Genomic DNA, 26,324 nt, shown 5'->3' on the forward strand with positions numbered 1-26,324 from the left:
TAGAAGGGTTTCAGCTAGGATGAAAGGAAAAGTGTATAAAACAGTAGTGAGACCAGCCATGATGTTTGGACTGGAGACAGTGCCGCTCAAGAAAAGACAGGAAGCAGAGCTGGAGGTAGCAGAGCTGAAGATGTTGAGGTTTTCTTTGGGAGTGACCAGGTTGGATAGGATCAGGAATGAGTACATTAGGGGGACAACTCATATTAGAGGCTTTGGAGAGAAAGTCAGAGAGGCCAGACTGAGATGGTTAGGACATGTCTAGAGGAGAGAGAGTGACTATATCGGGAGAAGGATGCTGAGCCTTGAACTGCTAGGCAGGAGACCGAGAGGAAGACAGAAGAGGAGGTTTATGGATGTGGTCAAAGAGGACATGAAGGTAGCTCGTGTGAGAGAAGAGGATGCACAAAACCGGGTTAGATGGAGGACATTGATTCACTGTGGTGACCCCTGAAGGGAAAAGCCGAAAGGAAAAGAAGAAGATTATTATTATTATTATTATTATTATTATTATTAGGGCGGCCCGGTAGTCGAGTGGTTAGCACACCGGCTTCACAGTGAAGAGGTCGCCGGTTCGCGTCCCGGTCCGGCGTCCCTGTGTGGAGTTTGTATGTTCTCCCCGGACCCGCGTGGGTTTTCTCTGGGTCCGCCGGTTTCCTCCCACACTCCAAAAACATACGTCTGTGTAAGCTCTCAGTCATACAGGAGTGGTCCATCGATGAGAAGGTTTCTTCAGCCGTCATCTGTACAATTTTGAAGGTTTTGGACGTTTCGCCTCCTATCCAAGAGGCTTCGTCAGCGAACTAAAGTCTGACTGGTCGTATCGGCCCTATTTATATATCCCTAATGTCCAGGCAAGGCGGCGCCGGACACAGCTATGATAGGTCCCTACTCTCAGGTTGGGGGGAGCAGAGGACCCCTCCCTGTTGCCCCACTGATTGTTCCTACATTCCTGACTAACGACTGTCCTATTTCCCCCACTCCCACCGGTATCACCTCATCAGCATAACGTATGTTGCCTAACCTGTTTTGCCTAAGCAGGCTATTGTATGAACGATCCAAATTGAACCTCACCCCACCAGACCGGTTTAAAGAAGGATTTTGTTGTTTTATAAGAAGCGCTTCTTTTACCCCCCTTTCAAACCATCTATATTCTTTCGCTAAGATTTTAACCTCATTGTCGTCAAATGAGTGGTTCCTCGCTTTTAGGTGCAAATGTAATGCCGATTGAGGCCTACTTGTATTATTCCTGCGATGTTGATAAAGTCTTTTCTTGAGAATTTGTTGAGTCTCCCCAATGTACTGCTCTTTACAATTTTCATTCTTACAATGTATGGAATAAACTACATTACTTTGTTTTTCATTTGGTACCCTATCTTTTGGATGCACTAATTTTTGCCTTAATGTGTTTATCGGTTTGAAATAAGTTGGAATTTTATGTTGCCAAAGGACTCTTTGTAATTTTTCAGAAACTCCTGCAATGTAAGCTACTGCTACTCCTCTCCTTTTTGTATCTTGAGAATTATTGGTTTCATTCCCTATTCTTTCTTTCTGACATTTGTTAAATGACCACTGAGGGTACCCACAGTTAGTGAGTGCGCTCCTGATATGTTTGTCTGTAGACATCAACATTAAATTTACTCGTGAGGACATTAAAGAGAACCAACTCGCCTTCTTGGATTGTAAAGTAATTATAAAAGAGGACAGAGCGCTAAAAACAGAAGTATTTAGGAAGGCTACGCACACTGACCAATACTTACTTTTTGACTCTAACCACCCTTTACAACACAAACTAGGAGTTATCAGAACCCTCCAGCATAGGGCTAAACTAATACCTACTAGCATTGAAGGTAGAGAAAAGGAGTCGAAACCCAGCGTGAACTCGACGCGGTAGAGGTATTCAACACCAGAAGTACTCGAGGCAACCGGGTGCAAACAATGTTTGTGCCTTGCGCGCCCAACAGCCGGTACACGTTACTGTTTACCCATGGAAATGCGGTGGACTTGGGACAGATGTGCAGTTTTTACATCGGCTTGGGCTCCAGAATAAACTGTAACGTGTTTTCTTACGACTACTCTGGCTATGGGGTCAGCACTGGCAAGCCTTCTGAGAAGAACATGTATGCTGATATCGAGGCGTCCTGGCAAGTCCTGAGGAATAAGTGAGTTGAAACCGTGCAAGTGAATTCATGTAGAAATCAATTTGTGATCGTCAGGCATTTCTGAATTCCACAATGCAACTCCCCACCCCCTTTTTTAATTAGAATTTGACACCCACGTAACCACAAGAGCGATGACAGTATAAATGGCAAGTACTCATACAAATCGGTGAAACTCATTCAACAGATTGATTAATTTAGAGACAAATGGACATGCTCACTCACCACTCAGTACGCACAATTTAATCAACGGTGTAATAGGAGACATTAAAGGACAACCAACGTCTCCAGACAAGTTGTGTCCATAATTTGTAAAATGGCTTCAAATGACTTGAACTCTACTTGGCTCAGTAGAAACTGAGCGTATTTTACAAAGATTCCACTGCATATCGCTATACTTTACGTTTTAAGACTCGCGCTGAATATTCCGGAAGGCTTGTTTTTGAGTTGGTAACGAGTCCTCACCCTACGTCACTTAAGGAACGCCCCTGACCGAAAAAAAAACCCCACATTGTAGCAGTCCTTCCATCATGTCAATGCATTCTGCTGTACTTCTTTGGTATGAAAACTCCGTGTTGCACCAAAAAGAGGCAGAAGAGGGCGACAAAGTTCCGTGTAAGGAATTAATCAGCCTGTGGAAACGGGCTGATTAATTCCTTACACGGAGCTTTGTCGCCATTTTCGGCCTCTTTTTTTTAGTGCTACATCTTTCCCCCCTATTGCCTCAAAATGACACGAAATAAATTCTTTAATCGATTGTAAACATGTATGCTTTCCTCTTCAGAACTATTTGAATCATATTAATAACTGGATGAGTAACAAGAAAGCATATTCTCCGAATCTGAAGCCATTGTTTTGATTCTCCAGCAAGGCAAGACGTCTTGGGGCGACGCCACGAACAAGGGGGCGGGACCTTCTGAAACTGGCCACTTCCGAGGTCATTCTTTTTGTGCAGATTTTGGACACTTTAAGTCATTTTTATTGGTATTTTGCATTTGACTAAAAATATCATACTGCGTGTTTTGGGTAGTTTAGATGCTATAAAACGTTTTTCTGATGTCAGTTAGGAAACAAAAAAGTGATGTCGGTTGTCCTTTAAGGCCCTCCACAAATTTAGCCTTGGGGTGGATAAAAATGCTCACTTTTGATTGACACAATGAGTCTTATTAAAAAAAGAACAGGTGGATTTTTTTCACCTCACTATTTGTTGCAGGCAAACAAATTCAGGGGGTTGGGTTAGGGCTCCCAAGGCACTAGGGTTCCTTTGCGCCTTCAGGCCTAAAGTGCCCCTTTGCTTGTTTTTTGTTTTTGTTTTATTTCACGTGCTTGTGTGAGAGGGCCTGTCTTGTGGACTTTTAACCATAAAATGTTGCGTGACTCTGCTCCCGGAAACATAAAACGAATTAAGGAATCAAGAGTTATTCAGTGATTGTGTGAATGAGAAATCGGAGAACAAACAGCATTAGCCGCAGAATGGTTCAGAGATGCCATAACGTGGCAAGAAAATCAAGCAATTGCAACCTCCCAAAATATGTTTTTCTTCATTTCTTTGCAAGGGTCGCAGGGGGCGCTGGAGCTTATCCCAGCCATGTTTGGGCAGTGTACGAGGGACATCCTGAACTGGTTACCAGCCAATCGCTGGTCACACAGACACGAACAACTATCCCTGCTCACACTCACACCCAGGGACAATTTCCAAATTGGCCCTATGTGTGAGTGTGAGAGTAACTGGTTGTTTGTTTTTGTGTGCCGTGCAATTGGCTGGCAACCAATTCAGGGTGTTCCCCGCCTAGTGCCAAAAGACGGCTGGGATAGGCTGTAGCACCCCTCACGACCCTAATGAGGAATAAGCGGTATGGAAAATGGATGGATGGACAAGCTGGAATTGTCTACTTTTGCCCAATGTTTACCTTTTGGTCTAAAACCTGGATGTCTTACTGTAGAACTAAAATAAATCATCTCGCTGTTCCAAGACTATTTGTGCGCGAACTTACACATACACATATACGCAGCAGGTGTATACATTCACTGCACAATGACGCTGGTTGGAGCTGATCAAAGAGCTTGGTCCCTGTTCTGAAGAATGTAATCAACAGGCCAGGTAAGTTGAGTCAAAGTAACATGTTGATAATGTCAACAACTTCTGATTTTCTGAATTTCAAAATGTTTCAAACGTGAAGCGATAATGTGAAGTAAGATGATTACTATTGTGAAAATACCACCCGCAGTGAGATGTCAACAGTGTTTTAATCAATTTTTTTGGCGGCGGTTTTAGTTCTAACACTGTCAGTGAGGTTTTCATTTCACAACATATTCACTAATTTGGTTATGTATGCATATTATTATATTATTTAGTTTTTTGTTCTTTTGACTTCAATACGGCGCCGCAAGAGTGGCTGCCTTTCCAGCAGCGCATGTATTTTGGATTGGATTTGCCTTTATTAGTCTCACAGTGGAGAAATTTACATTTCACAGCATTTTGTTTTCCTACTTTCATTCCTTTCATCACTTTGCTGCTATGAAATGTAAATTTCTCCACTGCGAGACTAATAAAGGCCTATCCAATCCTATCTGATATTTGTTAAAGGACAATCAACACCATTTTTTTGTTTCCTAAGCAATATCTGAAAAACATTTTATAGCATCTAAAATACCCAAAATACGCAGGCTGATACTTTTAGTCAAATGCAAAACACCAATAAAAATGGCCAAAACTGCCACTAATGAGCTCAAAACTGGAGAGATTCATGTTCGTGATGTCTCGTCAGGAAACTCCTTCACTAACTGCGTTGCTCCAGAATCAAAACAAAGGCTTCAAAGAGTTCAGATTCTGAAAAGATCCTTTCTTGTTACTCATCCAGTTATGAATATGATTCAAATAGTTCTGAAGAGGAAAGCACAAGTTTTTGCGATCAATTAAATTAAATCAATTAAAGTCCTTCCGTATCAATTCGAGCCGTGTATGCAAGCGACAAAACTGGTGAAGGACACGACATATGGAGCATATATGAAGCTCCGTGAATTAGGAATATAACATCAACTTCGGTGATATGTAGCAGATAAGGACTTGAGTAAGAAATAATAAGCTACAAGATGTCAACATCAATGCAGATTGTTTAATGGTTGTGCATGCAAAAAGTTGTTTAAACTTTCAAGATTAAAAGTTCCGAAGTTATGTCTGAATGTCCTTCTGTACAATGGAGTTCATAATAAGAAAATTGTAGTGAATCACAATTCACATCAAATCGAGAATTTAATCACCGGGTCAAGAAAAGCATTCGTGTTCGATTCAAAGAAAAGTCTGACTGTTGGAATGATACGTACTAGGTTTGACTGTCATCGAAGTGTCCTTTCGGCTACACCAAAGAGCTTGGTCCCTGTTCTGAAGAATGTAATCATCTTTGGCTTGGAAGAGCTCCATTGTACTTATGTACGTTCAACAAAATAATTTACGAGCTGGATGATCAGCCTCGAGAGGAACAGAAACAACACAAGAGGATGACAGCGGTTATCCATCGCTAATGCCGGTCAGCTCCTCGTTGTCCTTCGGCTGGTGCTCTACGGCTACGAGCAGCTGGAAATTTGTCCGATCGGTTTTCTCCACTTATATGGCGATTGCTCTCTTTCACCACTGGAAGCAACTTTCTACCCATTGTCAGGCTGAGAGGATGACAGCGGTTATCCAAGTGGCGATTCGCTAACTCCGTTGAGCTCCTCTGTTCGCCTCCGGCTGGTGCTCTACTGCTGTGGTCTGTTGGAAATGGCTGGTTTGTCCGCTGGGAATTTATGTAAACTTACACCTTCTTTATGTGTGTTACCGCAAATGGTTGCCACACAATGATTCACCATCGCATTATTTATGTAGTTTTCCTTCCTTCCCTGATAAGCAGTTCCAGACTTGGCCCACCACTGATAACGAGTTAAATGAACATACACGTTTTAGTTGACTGTGCATGCTTTTGATTAATGTTTTAATCCATTTTTATTCTGTCTGTTATCCAAACCACTGATCCTCACAAGGTTTGTGAGTGTGCCACAGTCTATCCCAGGCGTCGGCAACCCGCGGCTCCGGAGCCGCATGTGGCTCTTTCACCCCCCTGCTGCGGCTCCCTGCGGCTTTAGAAAATAAATAATCAGTATTTTATTCAATGTATATTATTTTAGTTCGTTCGTTTTTAAAATGTAATTCTAAATTTGAAGATTATGGTGATGATAAATAATACAAAATAAAACGTATTACAAATTTTTGTCGCTCATAATATACGTCACAACCATCGACGGTGTACGTATATCCGGTCACAACCGCCAAATTGTGCACGATTTCTTGAATTTTTCGACCCCCAGGTCGGCCAACTATGGATAAATCTAAGAAAAGAAAAGTGTCTGAAGAAAACAACGTTTAATGATACGTGGGCAGATTCGTTCGCCTTAAAAACAGAAATCGCTCACGCCTGACAGATGACAGCTTACAGTCTTGTGTGAAGATGAAGTTAACGTCACAGCCCTGATGTGCAGAGGCTGTGCACTGAGGTGCAGGAGCAGAAATCACATTGACCAGGTGATAAATATTGTATTTGCCATTTTGCAAATATTTTTTTTTTCAAATAGACATTGAATATTATATTTCAAAGTAATCTTCAACCAAACGTCTTTTTTTCGGAGTTTAAAATGTTTTTGTTGCGTGCAGAAATGTAATTTCGCTTCTCTGTAACAGTTCATTGATTCATAAATGCAGCACACTATAGTTTGCTTATGCATATATAAAGGTAAAAAACGATGATGAAAAGATGCAGTGTTGTCTTCATTTTAAATGTCAAAAGGATTTTGTGGCTCCCAGTGTTTTCTTTTCTGTGGGAAATGGGTCCAAATGGCTCTTTGAGTCGTAAAGGTTGCCGACCCCTGGTCTATCCCAACTGATTTTGACTGGTTCCTGGCTTCCACCTTGAACTATGGTTATCAGGGCTAACGCCTATTATTTTCCACATGATTTCAATCTATTGATATCACTGAAAAAATGTCTGCCAGGTTTAATAATTACTTTCCCATATAAACCGAATTTTAGGAACAATACTGAAGGTCTACCACACATATGTCAGAGTCAAGGCCCGCGGGCTACATCCGGCCCGCGAGAAGGTTTTTTGCGGCCCCTGGGATGATCTTGATTTATTGTTAAACCCGGCCCGCAACAGGCCGGCAGCCCACAGATCTTTTACACGCACCAATACTACATTTGCCACAATGCAACGGTGACGCACGGAACAGTAGCCCGCTTCATTTCAATATAGGCTGTATTGGCAGGGCCAGAAATGTGTTGGTTCGCAGTAACAAAAAAAGCCAAATCACAAGGCCATGCTGCTGTCAAGGCCAGTTTTATTTTGGCAGAAGAGAAAATCAGTCCGGTCATTTACAAAGGTGGATTTCATCAAAAACTGTGATTAAAGTTTGTGACAAAGTTTGCCGAGGAAAAAGGCAACTCTTTTTAAATGTGGGTCTGAGCAGAAACACCATTGCAGACCGAGTAGACCAGTTTTCCATAAATCTAAAAGAGCAGCTTGTGAAAAAAAGAAAGATTTCATCGCATATTCCTTGGCTGTGGATGAGAGCACCGATATTTCTGACATTTCCCAGTTGTCAATTTTCATCCGCGGAGTGGACTCCAGCCTCAGCGTGACAGAGGCGTTTTTGGCTTTACGTCCTATGCATGGGACAACTGCGGGGCAGGATTTGTATGAAGAGATGTCAAGATGTGTGAATGAGATGGAGCTGCCTTGGGAAAAACGTGTGGGTTTGACAACTGACGGAACACCTGCGATGTGTGGACACAAGAACGGACTGGTGGCGAAGATACGGGAAACGATGCAAGAGGAAAAAGCGAGAAGCGAGCTGACATCTTATCATTGAATCATACACCAGGAATCATTGCGTAAATCCTTGAAAACGGAACAATTAATGAGCATCATCACGCACACAGTTAATTTTATCAGAGCCAAAGGTTTAAATCACCAAGGCATTCAAGGCATTTCTGACGGAGTTAGAAACGGATCATGGTGATTGGCCGTATCAAACAGAGGTGCAATGGCTAAGCCAGGGAAAGGTGCTGCGAATATGTTTCGAGCTTCGTGAGATTTGTCTGTTATTGGACAGCAAAGGGAAAGACACAAAGCAACTCTGAGTAAAAAAGGTTTCGATATGAAATGGCTTTTCTGTGTGACATTACGGGTCATCTGAATGCAATGAGCTTGCAGCTGCAGGGTCGGGATCGTGTCATCTTTGATATGCACAGTACAGTGAAGTCATTTAAAAACAAACTGACTCTGTGGGAGACGCGGATGCGGAAATAAAGTTTGAGCCACTTTCCCAGCCCCCAGACCATGAAAGAGAAGCTCTCTATCAGTGCCTTCCACAGCGCACAGTTTGCGGATAAAATAGGAATGCTAGCCGCTGCACATCCGACGCCGATTTGCTGACTTTGAAGCACAAAAAAAGCAGGTTTGAACCGCTTCGGAATCCATTTGCTGTTGACGTGGAAAGCTCACCACTAAACCTCCAAATGGAGTTGATTGATCTCCAATGCAATGATGCACTGAAGGCAAAATATGCGGCAGTGGGTCCCCGACAAAATGCTTGTTAGATTATTTTTATCGTTCGCCCTTGGTTCATTGCTTCGACGGGTGTAGATGGAGATCGATGGTTAAATCATCAGGGAGCCAGGTCTTGAACAGAAAGTTGATTTAATTGGGAGAGCACGGGACATCGTGGTATCGACCGCGGAGGGAGCAGGAGAGAGAGAGAGACGAACGGGCTGCAGGAGTATTTATGCGGCGCATAGTAATGACGCGACAGGATGTGACGTAATGAAAATGCGACATCGTGTAGGCAAGATATGACGTATGAGGAAGTTCAAAATGTAAACAAAGACTACAGAGCGATGTTTAGAGATGTTTGTATGGTGAATTACCCTAACAATGCTCCAGCTGCGCATCCAGGCTCCTCAAATGTTGTCTATGCTTGGCAGCACATACCTGTGTGAACAACTGTTTTCTTTAATGAACCGGACAAAACATCACACTGGGGTGGGGGGGGGGGTGCAAGGTTATGGATAGCTTTAAATGTATAAAGAAGAAGTTAAATGTGATTCTATATTTCACCGGGAGACAGTGGAGCTCTTGGAGGACGGGGCTGATGTGGTGAAAGGATGAGACTCTGGTGATGATCCGGACTGAGGAATTCTGGACTAGTTGAAGTTTGTGGAGAAGTTTCTGAGGGACACCAAGGAGAAGTGAATTGCAATAGTCAATCCGGGAGGTGACAAGACTATGAACAAGGATAGCAGTAGTGTGAGGGGTGAGAGTAAAAATGAAATCAAAGATTACTGACAGAGACATAAGAAAGTATTGGTTTATTTATCTGATCATATTGGAATATATTTGTTTTCAGTTAGGTTCACGACACAGTGACGTGTGGTGAGGTTCATGGCTGGTGAGGCACTGATGTCATCACAGAATTACAAACATATCAACTCCACAGACTAGCTTATTCACCATTTGTTTACAACAGTTTGCAATTTGCAACTGTTAACGTGTTTTGTTTAAAATGTCATGTCAGCATTCGTTATATACTGTATACAAACTGTAGCATAGACAAATAATTTAAAAAACATTATCGTGTTACCATTACTTATAAATGAAATCCAAGTCTCTCTGTCTCAATGGAGATCACTCCTGATCAGTCTTGTTCCGACTGTATGTTTTCAGTCTTTTGTGCTGAGAATGACCGCTCCACTGATGCTGTAGTAGCTGGAACAGTGAGCACGAGCTGGAGCACCTTTGTCGCTTCAGGAATAGTTTCAATGACATCCTTCTTTGCCAAAAAGATGAGAAGCTGTCCAGGAGATTTACATTCATCCCTCGGCGTTTGTGAGCTATACAGTCCGGTGTTTGTCTTCCTTTAATAATTATCTCCTGCTTCGATTCAATTTAGATATGTAATCCACCATTCTGAAAATAAGGCCAAGCAACACGAAAAAAAGGACTGAATGGTTTCACTTAACTTGCTGTTTACCGTAGCTTGCTCTCACTAATTCTATTATTCTGCAGCCGAGCAGTCGCAAGAAGATTCTGTAATCACCAGCGCCCCCTGTCATGAGGCAGCAGAACTGTGTGCCTCACCTACGCACACAGTTTTGATTAAAATAAAATAAAATAAAATAAAATAAAATAAAATAAAATAAAATAAAATAAACACTATAGTACAGTGTTTATAATGTACAGTGACTACATTATATACACCAGCTAAACTGTAGAAACTTAGTTCATACACTAAAAGCTTTTAAACACTTTAAGAGCGATATGCAGAGGGACAGCAATGCGGTCTCACTGCAGACCAAGCCAACACAGTTCGCATAGTGATTGCGTAATCCGTGGGGAGGCTCAGCCGGCTGCTGCCTCACCGCTCGTCTCCACTTATTTGAACGGTAAATGAGAAAATTCAGCGATTTAGAAAAAAAATCAAAAAATGAAGTTAAATGGAAAAGAACATACAAATCATTAAATAAATATAACAGTTTAATGTTGTCATTTGATATTATCCATGACAAAATATATATCCATGATGACAGGTGAGGCACAGCCTCACCTGCCTCCCCTGACTGCACGTCACTGTCACTACACTATATGCGTCATAAAAAATAAATCAATTCAATGAACATTCAATCAGTCCGGCCCTCAGCTTATAGCATTTTTTTTTAATTTGGCCCGCCGTCCATTTGACTTTGAATGTCCATTTGACACAGAGAGACATTTATTCTTCAGGACTTGCTGTACCCTCTTTGTTGAAGCAGTTCTAGATGAAAGAGGAGAAGATCAAATCGTCTTTCCACCAGTGGATCAGGGACATCATGGTGGAATGTGCACGACGACTACAAGCTAAATGTTGAAAGCAAACACGCAGCTGTAGCATCCATTGACGAAAAGAGATTGTCTCACATCTCCTGTTCCACATAAATCTGCTTCAATTCCAAGCCGCAACAGTTCCACATACGCATCGGCGCTCTGCGCTGACGCTCCTTTCTTCTTATCGCGGGTTCCTCAAGCCATGCATCCATCCAGCCGCAGACTGTCGAACAGCACTGACCTTTCCGCTAAACAAAGCGGGGCTGTGAAGATGCTGCCCATTACAGGCGCAAAAAAGCACAATGGCCCCTTTGGTGTCCAGCGATGGCAGTCGAATGGCTCCGACAATCCTCCCATTCAAAAACAGTACTGGCATATTCATGCTGCCGAAAAGGCGCAACCGCTCAGCACAGTCTCCTCCTTGATGAATGTCATGGTCAAAAATGCTGAAAAACAATCCGTATCCGTTCCACACGACGCACAACAACACAAAGTGACAAAAGAAAACACAAAACAAGACAAAAACAACCAAAAAAAGCAAGGCTCATGAGAGCACTTGCTGAGGCTGTCTACTCGGGCGCCATCTTGGACTTCTTTCCAGATAAGTAACAAGAAAGCATCTTCTCCGAATCTGAACTCTCTGAAGCCATTGTTTTGATTCTGGAGCAAGGCAGTGTGTGACCAAGAGCGACGTCACAAACCAGGGGGCGGGACTTTCTGAATCTGCCCCGATCGGAGCTCATTTTGTGGCAATTTTGGGAGACTTTAAGTCATTTTTATTGGTGTTTGGCATTTGACTAAAAATATCAGCCTTTGTGTTTTGGGTATTTAGATGCTATAAAACGTTTTTTCTGATGTCATTTAGGAAACAAAAAAATGGTTTCAGTTATCCTTTAACTGAATGTCATTAGTGTCTGGTTTGTCAACACAGGTACGGGGTGACGCCAGAGAATATCATCCTCTATGGTCAGAGTATCGGCACTGTTCCAACTATCGACTTGGCTGCTCGCCATGAATGTGCAGCCATCATCCTGTCGGGGCTTCGAGTGGCTTTCCCCAACACACGCAAAACCTACTGCTTTGATGCATTCCCTAGGTGAGTCTATTCCACACGCTCACGTGCACATGCAAACAGCTCTTGCCGCCGTACCTAGTGTGTAGTCTGGAATTAAACGAACTTGCAGTAACGTCCGTGTTCATTTTTCCATCTGTCCATGGTTTTTGTTTGTGTTTGCATCGCAAGTGGCTTTAAAATCTACAAGGGGTGGTTTGGTAATGAAAAGGTAGCACGAAGTACAAGCACTTGAATGTTGCACTCTGTTATTCAAGTAATAATTACATACTAAATTGAATCAACCATTGCTGATGGTATACAAGTAGTGCACAGGGATAGCATAGAAGAATGACTTGTTAATCTTGAATCTTTGTCTCTCTGCTCTCCGTAGTATTGACAAGGTGTCCAAGATGGCATCCCCTGTGCTAGTGATCCACGGGACTGAGGATGAAGTAACCGACTTCTCCCATGGGCTTGCCATGTACGAACGCTGCCCACGTGCCGTTGAGCCACTCTGGGTGGAGGGAGCAGTCCATAATGACATAGAACTCCATGCGCGATACCTGGAGAGACTCAAGTACTTCATTTCTTTTGAGCTCTGTACATCCTGAATGCGGGAAGCTCAGACAGGCCAGGGTTGAGTTCAACAGTCTTCTCGTGTGGCATTGTCCCATGTCCTCGGAGATACTTGAGGGATGGCATGAAAGTTGTGCTGAAAGTGCAAGTCAACTTATGCCGGGATAGACATACCATTCCAATGGCTATAGTGTTGCCAAACTTGATGCTTTTATCTGTCTGTGTGGGCAGAATTTCAAGACCCCGCTAGGGCCAATCTCCAACCTTTTCTCACTTCAACTCGAATTCCTTCCCTTTGTCTGAACACCGCATGTCTATTTGGTCAAAGTAAGAACTCACTTTCGACTGTGATGCATGCCTGCCGAGAGTCTGACATGTTCAAGCTTTATTCACCTAAAGTAACAATTCAAATGAATACATTTTGGGGCTGGGGGGCGGGGGGTTTGCTGGGTTTATTTTCAGGTTAATCAAACAAACACATTTTTTGATAGTCCGTCTCCTATCAATGGTTGTCATTTCTCTGACCTTTTACAAGCATTCCTTTTTTGTTTTTCTTTTACCCCTTTTCCAACATATCTGAACTTTTCTATCCATAGCCTTAATGGTCTTTAACATCTGGTCCAAGAAGGTGCAATAGACACCAAAACTATAATGTGAACAAACAATTCAATCATCACCGCAGTGTCGTAAGAATATGGACACCAGCCTCAACAAAATAACAGGCGATCATGTGCTGTTAAGATTTACTGCATGTTCATAATGTAGAAGGGAGTTTATTTCTTGATTTTTTTTAATATACTGGACCTGCTTGTTCCATCTCCCTTCACTGAACTGCACTTGTGATCCATGTCATTTTTTTTCCTTTTGTCAGTGTACCTCTTCTATTTTTTAATACTCCAGGATTTGCTCTCAGCCAATTTTCACACACCATGTCAGCGAAAGAACCAAGTCTGAACTGAAATACTTCTGTTTAAGAAGCACTCGGTCAAACACTGTGAAAGCTGGGAGATGCAGTGAAATACTTGTAAGCTACGACACAGAGGATGGAAACTGTCCACCGTCGTTCTTGTCAACCTGAGACCCACACTCCCTTTGGGTAGACAGCACTCCAGCTGTAACTCCCCTGAAAAAAAAAATGCTCACAGAGCACTCCGTGGAATTTTGTATTTTTTCTGGATGAAGCTCCAAAGGATGCACTTGGTCAAACACTGTGAAAGCTGGGAGATGCAGTGAAATACCTGTCAGCTACGACACAGAGGATGGAAACTGTCCACCGTCGTTCTTGTCAACCTGAGACCCACACTCCCTTTGGGTAGACAGCACTCCAGCTGTAACTCCCCTGAAAAAAAAATGCTCACCGAGCCTCTGTGGAATGTTGTATTTTTTTCTGGATGAAGCTCCAAAGGCATGAAAGCACAGCATTATGAGATATCTTAGTAAATTCTCGTACTTATGGCCATTTTGTAGTGGTCGGATGTATTTTTTCGTAATTTTCCTCACATCATAAGAAAAAAAGCCCCACAAAACTTAAAAAAATAAAATGATTTATTTCACAAATATTGTCAAGTATACTTTTGAGAATAAGAGTGATCGTGTTTGCTGGATACAAAGGGATAATTTCATTGTGATTGTATTCCTTTATTGTCATTCATTTTCTCATTGTATCTGTTGGCAATCTTTTTGTCTTTTAAATGGTTACGTTTTAGGTGCTATTTTGATAGTTGATGTTTCTATAATTAGTATTTTAAATGTTGCTAGATTGGTATTTGATCAGGTCACACATCTCATTTATCCTGGAAAGACTTATGCAAGTACAGCATAAAGCAAATCACACCAGAAAGAACAGGTTTTGGTCATGTGAAATATAATATTCCTTAATTGTTTCGAAATTGAGCATAACTAAAGCAACAGAATAGTATGTAAAAAGTATGGATGGATGGAAGTTTTCACTGAAACCTGCATTGAAAGATAGCAAATCACTAGTTTTATTGTGTGAATGTAATGGATTGGATTGGATTGGATTGGATATGCCTTTATTAGTCTCACAGTGGAGAAATTTACATTTCACAGCAGCAAAGTGATGAAAGGAATGGAAGTAGAAAAACGAAATACATGAGCTGCTGGAAAGGCAGCCACTCTCGCGGCGCCGTCTTGAAGTCAAAAGAACAAAAAATGTGATGTGAGTAAGTAATGTGAGTAATGTGAGTCGATACTGTGTTTTACTTGGTTACAGTCATTTATGGCCCTTCGAAAGTAAACCTAAAAAACGGGTGAGTTTAACATCCCTGTCTTAGTTGGAAACGTGTAGCTCTACCGCATCGGTCTATTACGTAAAAAAAAAAAAAAAAAAACATAATTAAAGGACAACTGTCATCAGAAAAATGTTTCGTAGCATCTAAAATACCCAAAACACGCAGGCTAATATTTTTACTCAAATGCAAAACACCAATAAAAAATACTTAGTGCCCCAAAAGTACTTCAAAATGACATCAGAAATGGCAAATTTCAGAATATCCCGCCCCCTTGTTTGTGCTGTCACGACAGGACGTCTTGCCTTGCTCGAGAATCTAAACAATGGCTTCAGATTCGGAGAAGATGCTTTCTCTTTACTCATCCAGTTATGAATATGATTCAAATAGTTCTGAAGAGGAAGGCAGGAAAATACACTCAGCAGAAGTCATTTGAAGTGATTTTACAAATTATGGACACAAGTTGTCCGGAGGCGTCGGTTGTCCTACATCACTTTTTTGTTTCCGAACTGACATCAGAAAAAAGTTTTATAGCATCTAAAATACCCGATAAAAATATTTTTAGTCAAATGGAAAACACCAATAAAAATGACTTAAAGTGTCTAAAAAGTACTACAATTTGAAACCGGAAGTGGCCAGTTTCAGAAGGTCCCGCCCCCATGTTCGTGGTGTCACAGCAAGACGTCTTGCCTTGCTCGAGAATCTAAAAAATGGCTTCAGGTTTGGAGAATATACTTTCTCCATGCTTGTCATCAACACACATTTCTAGGCCACCTAAATCCATGGTATCTTGTAAAAACAACTCAGGACTGAAATTAGATTTTTTTTTTTATTTAATTTGTAAGCGCCTTTCAAAACTCTCAAGGTCACTTTACAGTCACTGGATCTGTTTTTCTGTGGGTGAGCAGAGGCAGTCACACGTGCCAGCGTTCACTCAACCCGGAATAACTCAAATAGATCGAAATCTAGCTAGCTCGCTATTCGATAGCTAATAGATAGCCAGCAATCTAGCTAACAGATAGCCAATAGACAGCAGCCAACTAGCCAGCTTGCTAACAGGTAGCAAGCTGGTTAGATAGCTAACAGATAGCCAGCCAGCCAGCTAGATAGCTAATAGGTAGCTAATAGCTAGCCAGACAACCATCTCGCAAATAGATATCTAATAGATAGCTAGCTATCTTGAAAGATAGCTAATAGATAGCCAGCTCCCAACCAATATCTACTAGCTAGCTAGCTGAAAAGATGGCTAATAGATAGCCAGCTCCCAACCATGGTCCCTTTGCTCAGCTGTAAGGGACCTTGTTTTTCAGAGTGCCATCACAAGTTTTATCGTAGTTAGCCCAGCATTGTGAGTTGAAAAGTACTGCCCGGCAACAAGACATTTGATTACCTCCACTATGGTAAGGGAGATACGATGTTGTGGGATCCAGAAAAAAAAAAAACACAAGACAAGCATTGCGATACATCTTGACTCAACAGTGGTTTACTTCGAATGCCCAGATGTAATGCAAACGTATGCACACAACAACTTCCTGTACAACCTTGTAAATCGGTCCGAAGTAGGCGTTCCTTGTTTAAATAAACATTTTCCATACATATCATTTGTAAACCAATGTAACTATGCGAATGTAAACAAAATACAGTAAAGTCTCATTATATTGATATTCTTGGGAGTCGGAAAAATTGTCGATACAACTGGACTATCGATATATCCGTCCTGCGCCAAACTGCATTAAAATAGGGGGGGGCACACGTAAATGGGGGATCTTTGATATGGCATGTCATTTTTTCATTGGGATCATGGATTGCGTATCGAGCATGCTTTTTGTACAGTACTGAAGTGAAAAATAAAGTTGTGCATCAAATAAAAACGTTTTAACACTGTCATGATCTGGTTGGCGACCAACGGGGGGCGCTGTCGGCCCCGCCTGCACCTGCACAGGTGCTGGTCGTCCCGATCAGATTGGCGACCAGCGGGTAGCGACGTCAGCCCTGCCGGCAGCCTCGCAGGTGCTGGTCGTTATAATCAATAACACTTAAAAGGACACCTGGCACGATCATCCGGGGCCGATTCATTGTTTGTTTGCTGCATGCATTGTGTACGTGTTTGTTTAACCTTGGCGGACTTTTACACTTGGTTTTCTTTTGCTACTTTGTATTTTTTCCATTCAGATCATTTTGATGTTTTACATTTTGTTACTGCTGACTTTATTTTAATACAATTTGTCAAACAACCTCCTGCTCCCTCCTGCCTGCTTTTTGGGATCCGAACCCGCCATCACCACCTCGCAAAACCGGGACAGAATGAATCGGCCAACCATCGGATCCCGCAGGTACATCGGACCCGTCTCATTTCCACCCTGTGCCTGGCAATGCTACGTCCACGTTAGCGCAAGCCTCGTCGAGTTTGAATTGCATCACTCGACGAGCCGCAACGTCCACGTAAACGTCCGGCCGAGACCTCCTTCCAGGTGGCCGTCCAGGGTGAAACTGGGTGACTGGCATTGCACGCCCACGTCCAGCCACGCTGTCGTCGTGCATGACGAATTGAGTCTCATCCACGACGAGCCGTGCAACGTCCGCGTCAACGTCAGTCCGAGACCCCACTCACCGCTGGATCCCGGAGCGGCTCTGGACCCGTCTCGTTCCCCCGGAGCCGGGCAGTTCACGCCCATGTCGGCGTCCGGCCGAGACCTGGTCCCATACGGCCGTACGGGGTGCCATTCTGCGCCTGGCAGTCGACGTCCACGCAGAGCCATGCGCCGTCGCGTGAACGTGCGAGAGGGATCGCACTCACGCCCACGACGATCCGTGCCGCGTCTTCGTCTACCCCAGGCCGAGTCCCGTTCCCATCGGGCCGCCGCCCGTCGTGTGCTGGAGAGGCAGCGGTTGCCCTCTCCACCGACCGTTCCCTGGCGAGTGGACCTTTTGGGAGACTGTTGGGACTTCTGGAAGCAGCCCCTTGAAGGGTGGGTACTGTCATGATCTGGTTGGCGACCAACGCGGGGCGCTGTCGGCCCGCCTACACCTGCATAGGTGCTGGTCGTCCCGATCAGATTGGCGACCAGCGGGTAGCGACGTCAGCCCTGCCTGCAGCCTCGCAGGTGTTGGTCGTTTAATCATTGACATTTAAAAGAACACCCGGCACGACCATCCGGTGCCGATTCATTGTTTGTTTGCTGCTTGCAGCATGCATCGTGTACGGGTTTGTTTAACCTTGGCGGGCTTTTACTTTTGGTCTTCTTTTGCTACTTTGTATTTTTTCCATTCAGATCATTTTGATGTTTTACATTTTGTTCCTGCTGACTTTATTTTAATACAATTTGTCAAACAACCTCCTGCTCCCTCCTGCCTGCTTTTTGGGATCCGCACCCGTCATCACCACCTTGCAAACCGTGACAAACACTTTTTTAATGACTATTTCCTTTCAAAAATGCAACCAATGCAAAAAAAAAAAAAAAAATGAAACGACGGACGCCAGCATGTACAACCATATTAAACATAGTGATTGTTGCAAGTGATAAAGATATCTGAATGCAACACAATTAAATACATGGATGAAAAACCAAAACTGCAAGGTTTACATTACTTACGTTGATGAAGTATTCTGCTGCACGTCAAACTCTTTCGAGGTGAAGGATTTGCTTGTTGGATTGTCCTCCACAGCCACAATTGCCTTGTAGGTTGTTCGGATATCACAATTCTTACGTTTCCCCATAGTTTAAATTAGTGTTGAACAACAGTACTGTATATAAACTCTGCTACGCCTTTTTTTTATTGTGCTTGCGTCGACAGGTCACAACACGGAAGCTGGTCACCTGACTTGGGAGGACCTGACAACGGGGTTCGAGAGAGTGTCTGAATAGAATGACTGCGCGTGAGCTGTGGCGTAACAACAGCTCCTGTTTGTATCTGTATGTGATAACTGCTACGTTTTGTTATTAAAAAGACCGACGCGCTATAGCAGCGACTGTGCACATCATTTCCCATGCTGAGGGGCATTACAGTATGTTTCAGATGCTATTGCAGCAGTCATGAAAGATGTGAGCTCCGCTACAATTTTTTTTTTTATTGTGACAGAAACACGGAAGCCGGTTACGTGACTGGGGGATCTTTAATACCTTATGGCATGTACAGTAATTTTCAAAATCATCATGCTTAAGCAGACAAAACAATAAACATTGCAAAAAACGATTGCACTCATATACCGTACAGTACAGTGTACATGTATATAACACTGCAACAGGGAAACTGCAACGCTTACATCTTGCAATTTAAAAAAAATCTTCAATCTTCTTATGCTTCCCATTTTCACTCACAATTTTACTGATGCATTTTCTCTGGATTCTAAGTAAGATTGTACGTCCGTAACACCTTGCAACGCTTGTGTCTTTGTTGGTTCTTCATCCTCATCATCCTCGTCATTGTGGGAATCTTCTGGGGCATACTTGGCTTTGATTTCGTGTTGGATTCTCCTCAACAGCCACAATTGCCTTGTATTTCGTTCCGAGGTCACAATTCCTTCGTTTTGCTATGGTTGTAGACGGAAGCAAAATGGCGTCTGCTCCACTGCAAGACACGGGTGCTGGTCACGTAACCAAGTCACGTGACCAAATCGACCAACGGCGCGACCGATACAGATTGCCATAATGGTGGTACTGTGTAGAAACCCCTAAGCAAATATCGATTCATCTTAAGTATCTTTTGTATCGATATAAACATAGCGAAATGGCCGTCGGGAGATGAAAAAGATCATCGTATTAACCGGATTATCGTAATGACCACGAATCGTACTAAACGGAACTAATTATACCTAAAAAGACTACACTGTAAACCCGTACAGTACTACTGACTTAAAGTCATTGAGGTCAGTCAACTCAAAAGCCGATTTTTTTGTTTCAAAAACTCAAACGTTTTGAGTTTTTGAATGAGTCCTGCGTTTTTAATTTGCAGTAGATCAATACTTTTGAGTTCATGGCAATCGTTTACTCAAACATTTTGAGTTAACGGCAGGAAGCTGCGTGATGACGTCACTGCGTGCTCTCATTGGACGCCATTTGAATTGTCAACGGCTGAATCTGGCAGTGACCGACGGATTATTTATTTTAAATTAGGGTGGAAAGACAAACAATCTTATTTTATATCAATGTCATCCACCGCTCGAGCCAAGGACTTCCCCTAATGTTACGAGCTCTTCTGCGTTTGTTTGTAGAAAGACACAGCAGTGTTATTTGCGGTGTGATTGTTGACAAGATCAGTGGCGCTGGGCGATGACGTCAGCAGGAGGCGCCAAGGACCAGCAGGGGGAGTGACTGGGAAGAAGCACAGCATTGGAGGCTAAATAAAGAGTTACCCACGTTAACGCACAGCTGGACCACGTGTGCCTTATTCGACAACACGACATGGTGTCAGAAGTCCTGTAGTTGACGTGGTGTGCGCGAAGAGGATATTTTGGAAACGCGGCGGAGAGAAAAAGGCAACATGAGCGACGTAGAGGATGGAACATCGGCACGGGCTAATGGAGCCATGGCGCGAGGTGCACAGCAGGCTGCGGGACCAGTCGTCACCGCGGGGCCGTGCGCCACGTTCAACATCCAGCCGCCAGAACCCTTTGACTTCTCAAAACCGCAGGAGTGGGAAAAATGGATCAGGAGATTTGAAAGATTTCGCCTGGCAAGTAACCTTAAAGCGAGTTCTGAAGAAAATCAAGTAAACACACTTATTTACTGCATGGGTGACGAGGCTGATGATATTTTACGCGGGTTGAATCTGACGGAGGTTCAACGGTGCACGTATCAAGAAGTGCGGAGGGGACTCCAAGACTTCTTCGTTGTGAAGAAAAATGTCATCTTTGAGTGTGCAATATTCAACATGCGCTATCAAAAGGAAGGGGAGAGTGTGGATTCGTTTGTCACTGCACTGTATGCCCTGGCAGAGCATTGTAGCTATGGGACGCTACGCAATGAACTGATCAGAGACAGAATTGTAGTCGGACTACGGGACAAGGGATTGTCCGAACGATTGCAGTTGGATGCGGATCTGACCCTTGAAAAAGCCATAAGAATAGCACGGCAAAGTGAGGAGGTGAAGAGGCAACAGCCTTATCTGCGGGGGGACACCAACTCAGAGGCAAGTGGCGCCGAATCTGTTGACAGAGTGTTCAAAAGCAAATTAAAGACGGCTAAAAACTCACCCAACTATGCCAATAGCCAGACAAACAAGCCCCACAGTACTCACTTTAGAAAGGAAAGGGGGGCACAGTCAGTGTGCCAGAAATGCGGCAGCTCTCCTTCTCATCCAAAATTTGATTGTCCGGCCCATGAGGTGAAATGTCATGCTTGCGGGCGGAAGGGACATTTTCAGCGCGTATGTAAATTCAAATCGACGCATGAAATTACAGGAGATGAGGAAGACGATGGGGAGGAAGCAGTTCTCCTTGGCAGTGTTGTGACAGACCGTGATCCGTGGATGGTCAAGATCGACATAAATCAGCGCAGTGTGATGTTTAAAATCGATACTGGCGCCGACGTCACTGTTCTGCCATACAAAGCATTCAAGGTCACGTATCAAAACAATCTCCCTAAACTCAAAAAGGCAACAAAACGACTCCTGGGACCAGGGAGCAGCCCTCTTGAAGTTGTGGGCGTCGCCAAGCTGCCGCTGAGAAAAGGTGAGAAGGAGGTGATGGAGGATGTTTACATCAGTCGTCATGTGCATACTGCCTTGCTGGGGAGATCTGTGAGCTGCAGGCTGGGGCTCGTCGCACGCCTAGGCAGCGTCACTATGCAGTCATTAAAAGACAACTACCCAAAAATATGCACTGGACTCGGAAAGATGCGGCAGCCGTACAACATCAAACTGAAACCAGGGTCTGAACCTTTCTCTTTAAAAACACCAAGGAGGATTCCATTGCCATTAATGGACAAAGTCAAGAAAGAGCTATCCCGCATGGAACGACTCGGAGTAATAAAAAGAATCGAGCAGCCAACAGACTGGTGCGCTGGCATCGTGGTAGTGCCCAAGAAATCAGGTGCTGTACGAATCTGTGTCGACCTCACCAAACTCAACGAGTCAGTCTGCAGAGAAAAGTATATCCTGCCATCAGTGGAGGAAACACTCGGCATGCTGGCTGGAGCCAGGGTTTTTAGTAAGCTGGATGCAAAAATGGGGTTCTGGCAAATACCCCTAACACCTAATTCCGCAAAGCTTACAACTTTCATCACGCCATTTGGACGCTATTATTTCAAGAGGCTACCTTTTGGGATAGCCTCCGCCCCTGAACACTTTCAAAACAGAATGGTAACAGAGGTTACAGAAGGGCTGGACGGTGTTGTTTGCCTCATGGATGATGTGCTCATATGGGGCCGAACGCAGGAGGAGCACGATGCCCGCCTGCATGCTACCTTGGAGAAAATCCAGGAGGCAGGCATCACTCTCAATGTGGAAAAATGTGAACTGTCAAAGTCAGAGGTGACATTTCTAGGCCATGTGATCTCAGACAGCGGCATCAGGCCAGACCCAGCTAAAACTGAGGCAGTAAGGATGATGCCGGAACCAACAAATCTAACAGAGTTGAGAAGTTTTCTCTGAATGATGAACCAACTGGGGAGGTTTGTGCCGGGGTTGGCAGATCGAGACAAGCCTCTCCGAGACCTCCTGTCCAAACGGAACTGCTGGGTGTGGGGCGTCGACCAGGCACGAGCCTTTCAAGATTTGAAAGACGCGCTGATGTCCACACCGGTGCTGGCCATGTTTGATCCCAACAGAGAAAGTAAAGTCTCTGCAGATGCGTCGTCGTACGGGTTGGGCGGAGTTCTTCTCCAAAAGTGGGAGGAAGAATGGAGACCAATAGCTTACGTGTCACGCTCGCTCACATCTACTGAGCAGAGATATGCTCAAGTGGAGAAGGAGGCTCTGGGGCTGACCTGGGCCTGCGAGAGGTTTCGTAACTTTCTCATCGGGAAGCATTTCTTGATGGAGACGGACCACAAACCTCTCCTGAGTCTCCTGGGGTCCCAAGCCCTGGATACATTACCTCCACGGATACAACGCTTCAGAATGCGACTCATGCGCTACTCTTACTCCATCTCTCACGTCCCAGGAAAAAGCCTGTTGACAGCTGACACACTGTCTCGAGCTCCAGTGGAGAAGGGGGCGACACCAGATGACAAAGAATTGCTCGAAGATACGAACATCTACGTCGACATGGTGATGGAGAACCTCCCGGCAACCACCAATTACCTCGAAAGGCTGAGAGAGCAGCTGCAGAGGGACAGCGTGTGTGCACGTGTGATGCAGTTGTGCAAAGAAGGCTGGCCTGAACAAGGCCCCAGTGAACCGGCACTCAGGCTGTACAGAGCAGAGCAGGCATTCCTCACAGTCCACGACGGAATCCTACTGAAGGGACAGAGAATTGTCATACCTTCAACCATGAGAAATGATGTTCTCGTTAAACTGCATGAAGGTCACCAGGGCGTGGTAAAGTGTAGAGAACGAGCGCGGCAGGCGGTGTGGTGGCCTGGGCTAAGCCAACAGCTGAACGAGTTGGTTCTCAACTGCCGAACATGCTGCAAGGAGAGACTGAACCACAGAGAGCCAATGATTCCATCACCGTACCCAGGAAGACCATGGGAAAAGCTAGGAGCAGATTTCTTCATGCTCGGAAACAAGACCTACTTGCTGGTTGTAGACTACATGTCAACGTATGTGGAAATAGCTCTGTTGGCCTCCACAAAATCGAACGAGGTAATCCGCCACCTCAAATCAATATATGCACGCCATGGGATCCCGGACCTTTTGGTTTCGGATGGAGGGCCTCAGTTCTCCGGAACAGTCTTCACAGAGTTTGCGGAGTCGTATGGGTTCCGCCACATTACAAGTAGCCCACGATACCCTCAAGGCAATGCCGAGGCAGAACGTGCAGTTCAGACGATCAAAAGCCTCTTGAAAAAAGCAGATGACCCCTATCTGGCCTTGCTTGCGTACAGGGCTACCCCTCTTGAAAACGGGTACAGCCCCGCTCAGCTTCTAATGGGGAGGAGACTCCGCACGAGGGTTCCCATCCTTCCTGTCCTGCTTAACCCAGCCATCCCCGACCGAGAAGCCATCATCCAGAAGGAAGATGAGAAGAGGACAAAAGATGCACAACGCTACAACACGCGACATCGTGCACAGAACCTCGTCAGACTCAACCCGGGACAGTGTGTGTGGATTAAGGACCAAGGAGCGGAAGGAGCCATCATCGAAAGACATGCTTCCCCACGATCATATCTGGTAGAGGGACCTCACGGGACCATCAGACGAAACCGGCGTCATCTTATCCCAATGAGGTCCTCGCCTGAGCAGAGTGGCTGTGATGCAGCGGAGCAGTCTTCGGGAAGCGATCCAGAAAGTCCATCAGCGGGACCACTACAGCACAATCTTCCAGAACCACCACCCACTCCTACTACCAAGACCAGGTTTGGGAGAGTCGTGGTGAAACCAACCAGGTTGGACTTGTGATTTTCTTTTTTTCACCCATTTTCCCCCTACTTTCAGGCTCTGCTTGCAGGGTTGTTCGTTAAAAAAAAAACAAAAACAAAAAAAACGGGGGTGGGTGTATTCCGAATATTGAGATGTACTTGTACATGCTGTTCTGTTTGTCCATACAATGTTCAGCCCATTACAGAGCATAGAGGAGGATCAGTTAAGATGGACCATCAAGTTATTGTTCTCAAATGGATTGTCTCAAATGTGTTTGTTTTTCCTATGCGATCCCTTGTCACAGTCTGAGGGACGAGCAGACCTTTCAACCACGAGGCAGAATAATCCTCAAGGTCTGTTGAATCATTGGTAGTCTATCCAATGATTCTAGAAAGGGGAGATGTGGTGTGATTGTTGACAAGATCAGTGGCGCTGGGCGATGACGTCAGCAGGAGGCGCCAAGGACCAGCAGGGGGAGTGACTGGGAAGAAGCACAGCATTGGAGGCTAAATAAAGAGTTACCCACGTTAACGCACAGCTGGACTTAAAGAGTTTGATGTTTCTCTTTATTTGTAAGTAGGTTCGTTGTCAGATCTTCCAGGCAGATGATGCGCAGAGCTTGATCGTGGCGTAGAGTCGAGCAAGTCGTGCTGTGAAACTCCGTGCGATGCTGAGCAGGTCTCTGCGAGCGGTGCGTCTGTCTGGGTCTGAGTCCGAGATGAGTCTGCCCCGTGGTTCGCCCAATCTCTCTGTCCCACGACAGCTCCTTTTATACAATTTACAAGCGTGTGCTATGCGTCAGGGTGATACGCACATCAAGGAGATCAAGAAATTGAAAGACATGAAAGTGTTGAAAGGCGCACTTCAAAATCATACACTCGTGTGACGCAACAGACTCACGTGTGCCTTATTCGACCACACGACATTATTAAGAGAATTGTACCGCGCAGGTTTGTTTGGGCGGTGGTAGAGTAACAACTATCACGAGGTGATAAAAAGTTATGTTTGTGTCGGCGAACGTCTGAGAATAATCGTCAAATGGGTGTTAAATTAAGTTTTATATGAACTTCAAAAGTTATAAGGGTCACCCGAAATCCGCCACACAGATGCTGCAACGCCAGCAGGTTGGTGCTTTGAGTTAACTTTGTTTTAAACGGCAGCACAATAAATCATGCTAATTCAACGTGCAACAGTTGTGCTGCCGTTTTAAGAAGGCACTAAGTAAATATAATGCTAGCCAAATGAAATATCACTCTGTACAATTGGTGTAGTTTTAAATGGTCATTCATGTGTAAACACAACTTTTTAAATGTATTTTTGAAACTGCAAACACCTGCAAACACCATTTTTCAAACTGCAAACACCTGACTGGCTTGATGGCATCATTTAATGTGGTAAATTAGATTATTTATTCAATTTAAAAAGTAAACATGGATCAGGGTGTTTTATTAAATTAAATGATTACATTTGTTGTCTGTTGTTTCTATTCAACCTTTTAGCCACTGAGTGGAAATTGAGTAATACCACCATTATCTAAGGTATATTTACATTATTATTAATGCTACATGATTAATTACCCGAATCATGCTAAAAATAATACATGCATGTATTTTTTTATATTGAACAGAATTTTACCTAAACTTAATTCTCCATAGGCCACTGTCTTGGGTTTGAGATGCTGAAGACAAGTACTGCAATGTTAAGCTCCTGTCGCTTTCCCCAAATTAAAACTTTGCTTTTATCTCCTCTTGCTTTTGATTAAGAACAGCATGATGTACACGAGACACAGTCTGGCCCTTCGTGCTCTCCATGCATACCTATGAGAAGATGACTCACAGTTCTTCAAAACATGCAATGTATGTATTGCCCGACTTAACACAAATGTCTATTGATGTATTTTGCAGTGGGAAGAGGATCCAGACATTGAAAACATTCC

At 44.0% G+C, this 26,324-nt stretch overlaps 1 protein-coding gene across 1 annotated transcript; it reads left to right on the top strand.

Moving 5' to 3' along the window:
• Positions 1 to 254: 254 nt before the first annotated feature.
• On the top strand, positions 255 to 14,168 carry abhd17c (abhydrolase domain containing 17C, depalmitoylase). The gene is made up of 4 exons (XM_088992997.1): positions 255 to 272; positions 1,852 to 2,159; positions 11,979 to 12,143; positions 12,493 to 14,168. Exons 1-4 carry the CDS (start codon positions 255 to 257, stop codon positions 12,710 to 12,712), a joined length of 711 nt encoding a protein of 236 aa, XP_088849123.1. The 3' UTR covers positions 12,713 to 14,168.
• Positions 14,169 to 26,324: the final 12,156 nt, after the last annotated feature.

This window comes from Hippocampus bargibanti, linkage group LG03 (assembly GCF_051943395.1).
Source record: "Hippocampus bargibanti isolate YZ-2025 linkage group LG03, ASM5194339v1, whole genome shotgun sequence".
Taxonomy (NCBI): domain Eukaryota; kingdom Metazoa; phylum Chordata; class Actinopteri; order Syngnathiformes; family Syngnathidae; genus Hippocampus; species Hippocampus bargibanti.

Coding starts and splice junctions, on each gene's coding strand:
- abhd17c (XM_088992997.1), top strand. Junction 2,160..11,978: donor TGGCAAGTCCTGAGGAATAA/GTGAGTTGAAAC, acceptor TTGTCAACACAG/GTACGGGGTGACGCCAGAGA. Junction 12,144..12,492: donor TGCTTTGATGCATTCCCTAG/GTGAGTCTATTC, acceptor TGCTCTCCGTAG/TATTGACAAGGTGTCCAAGA.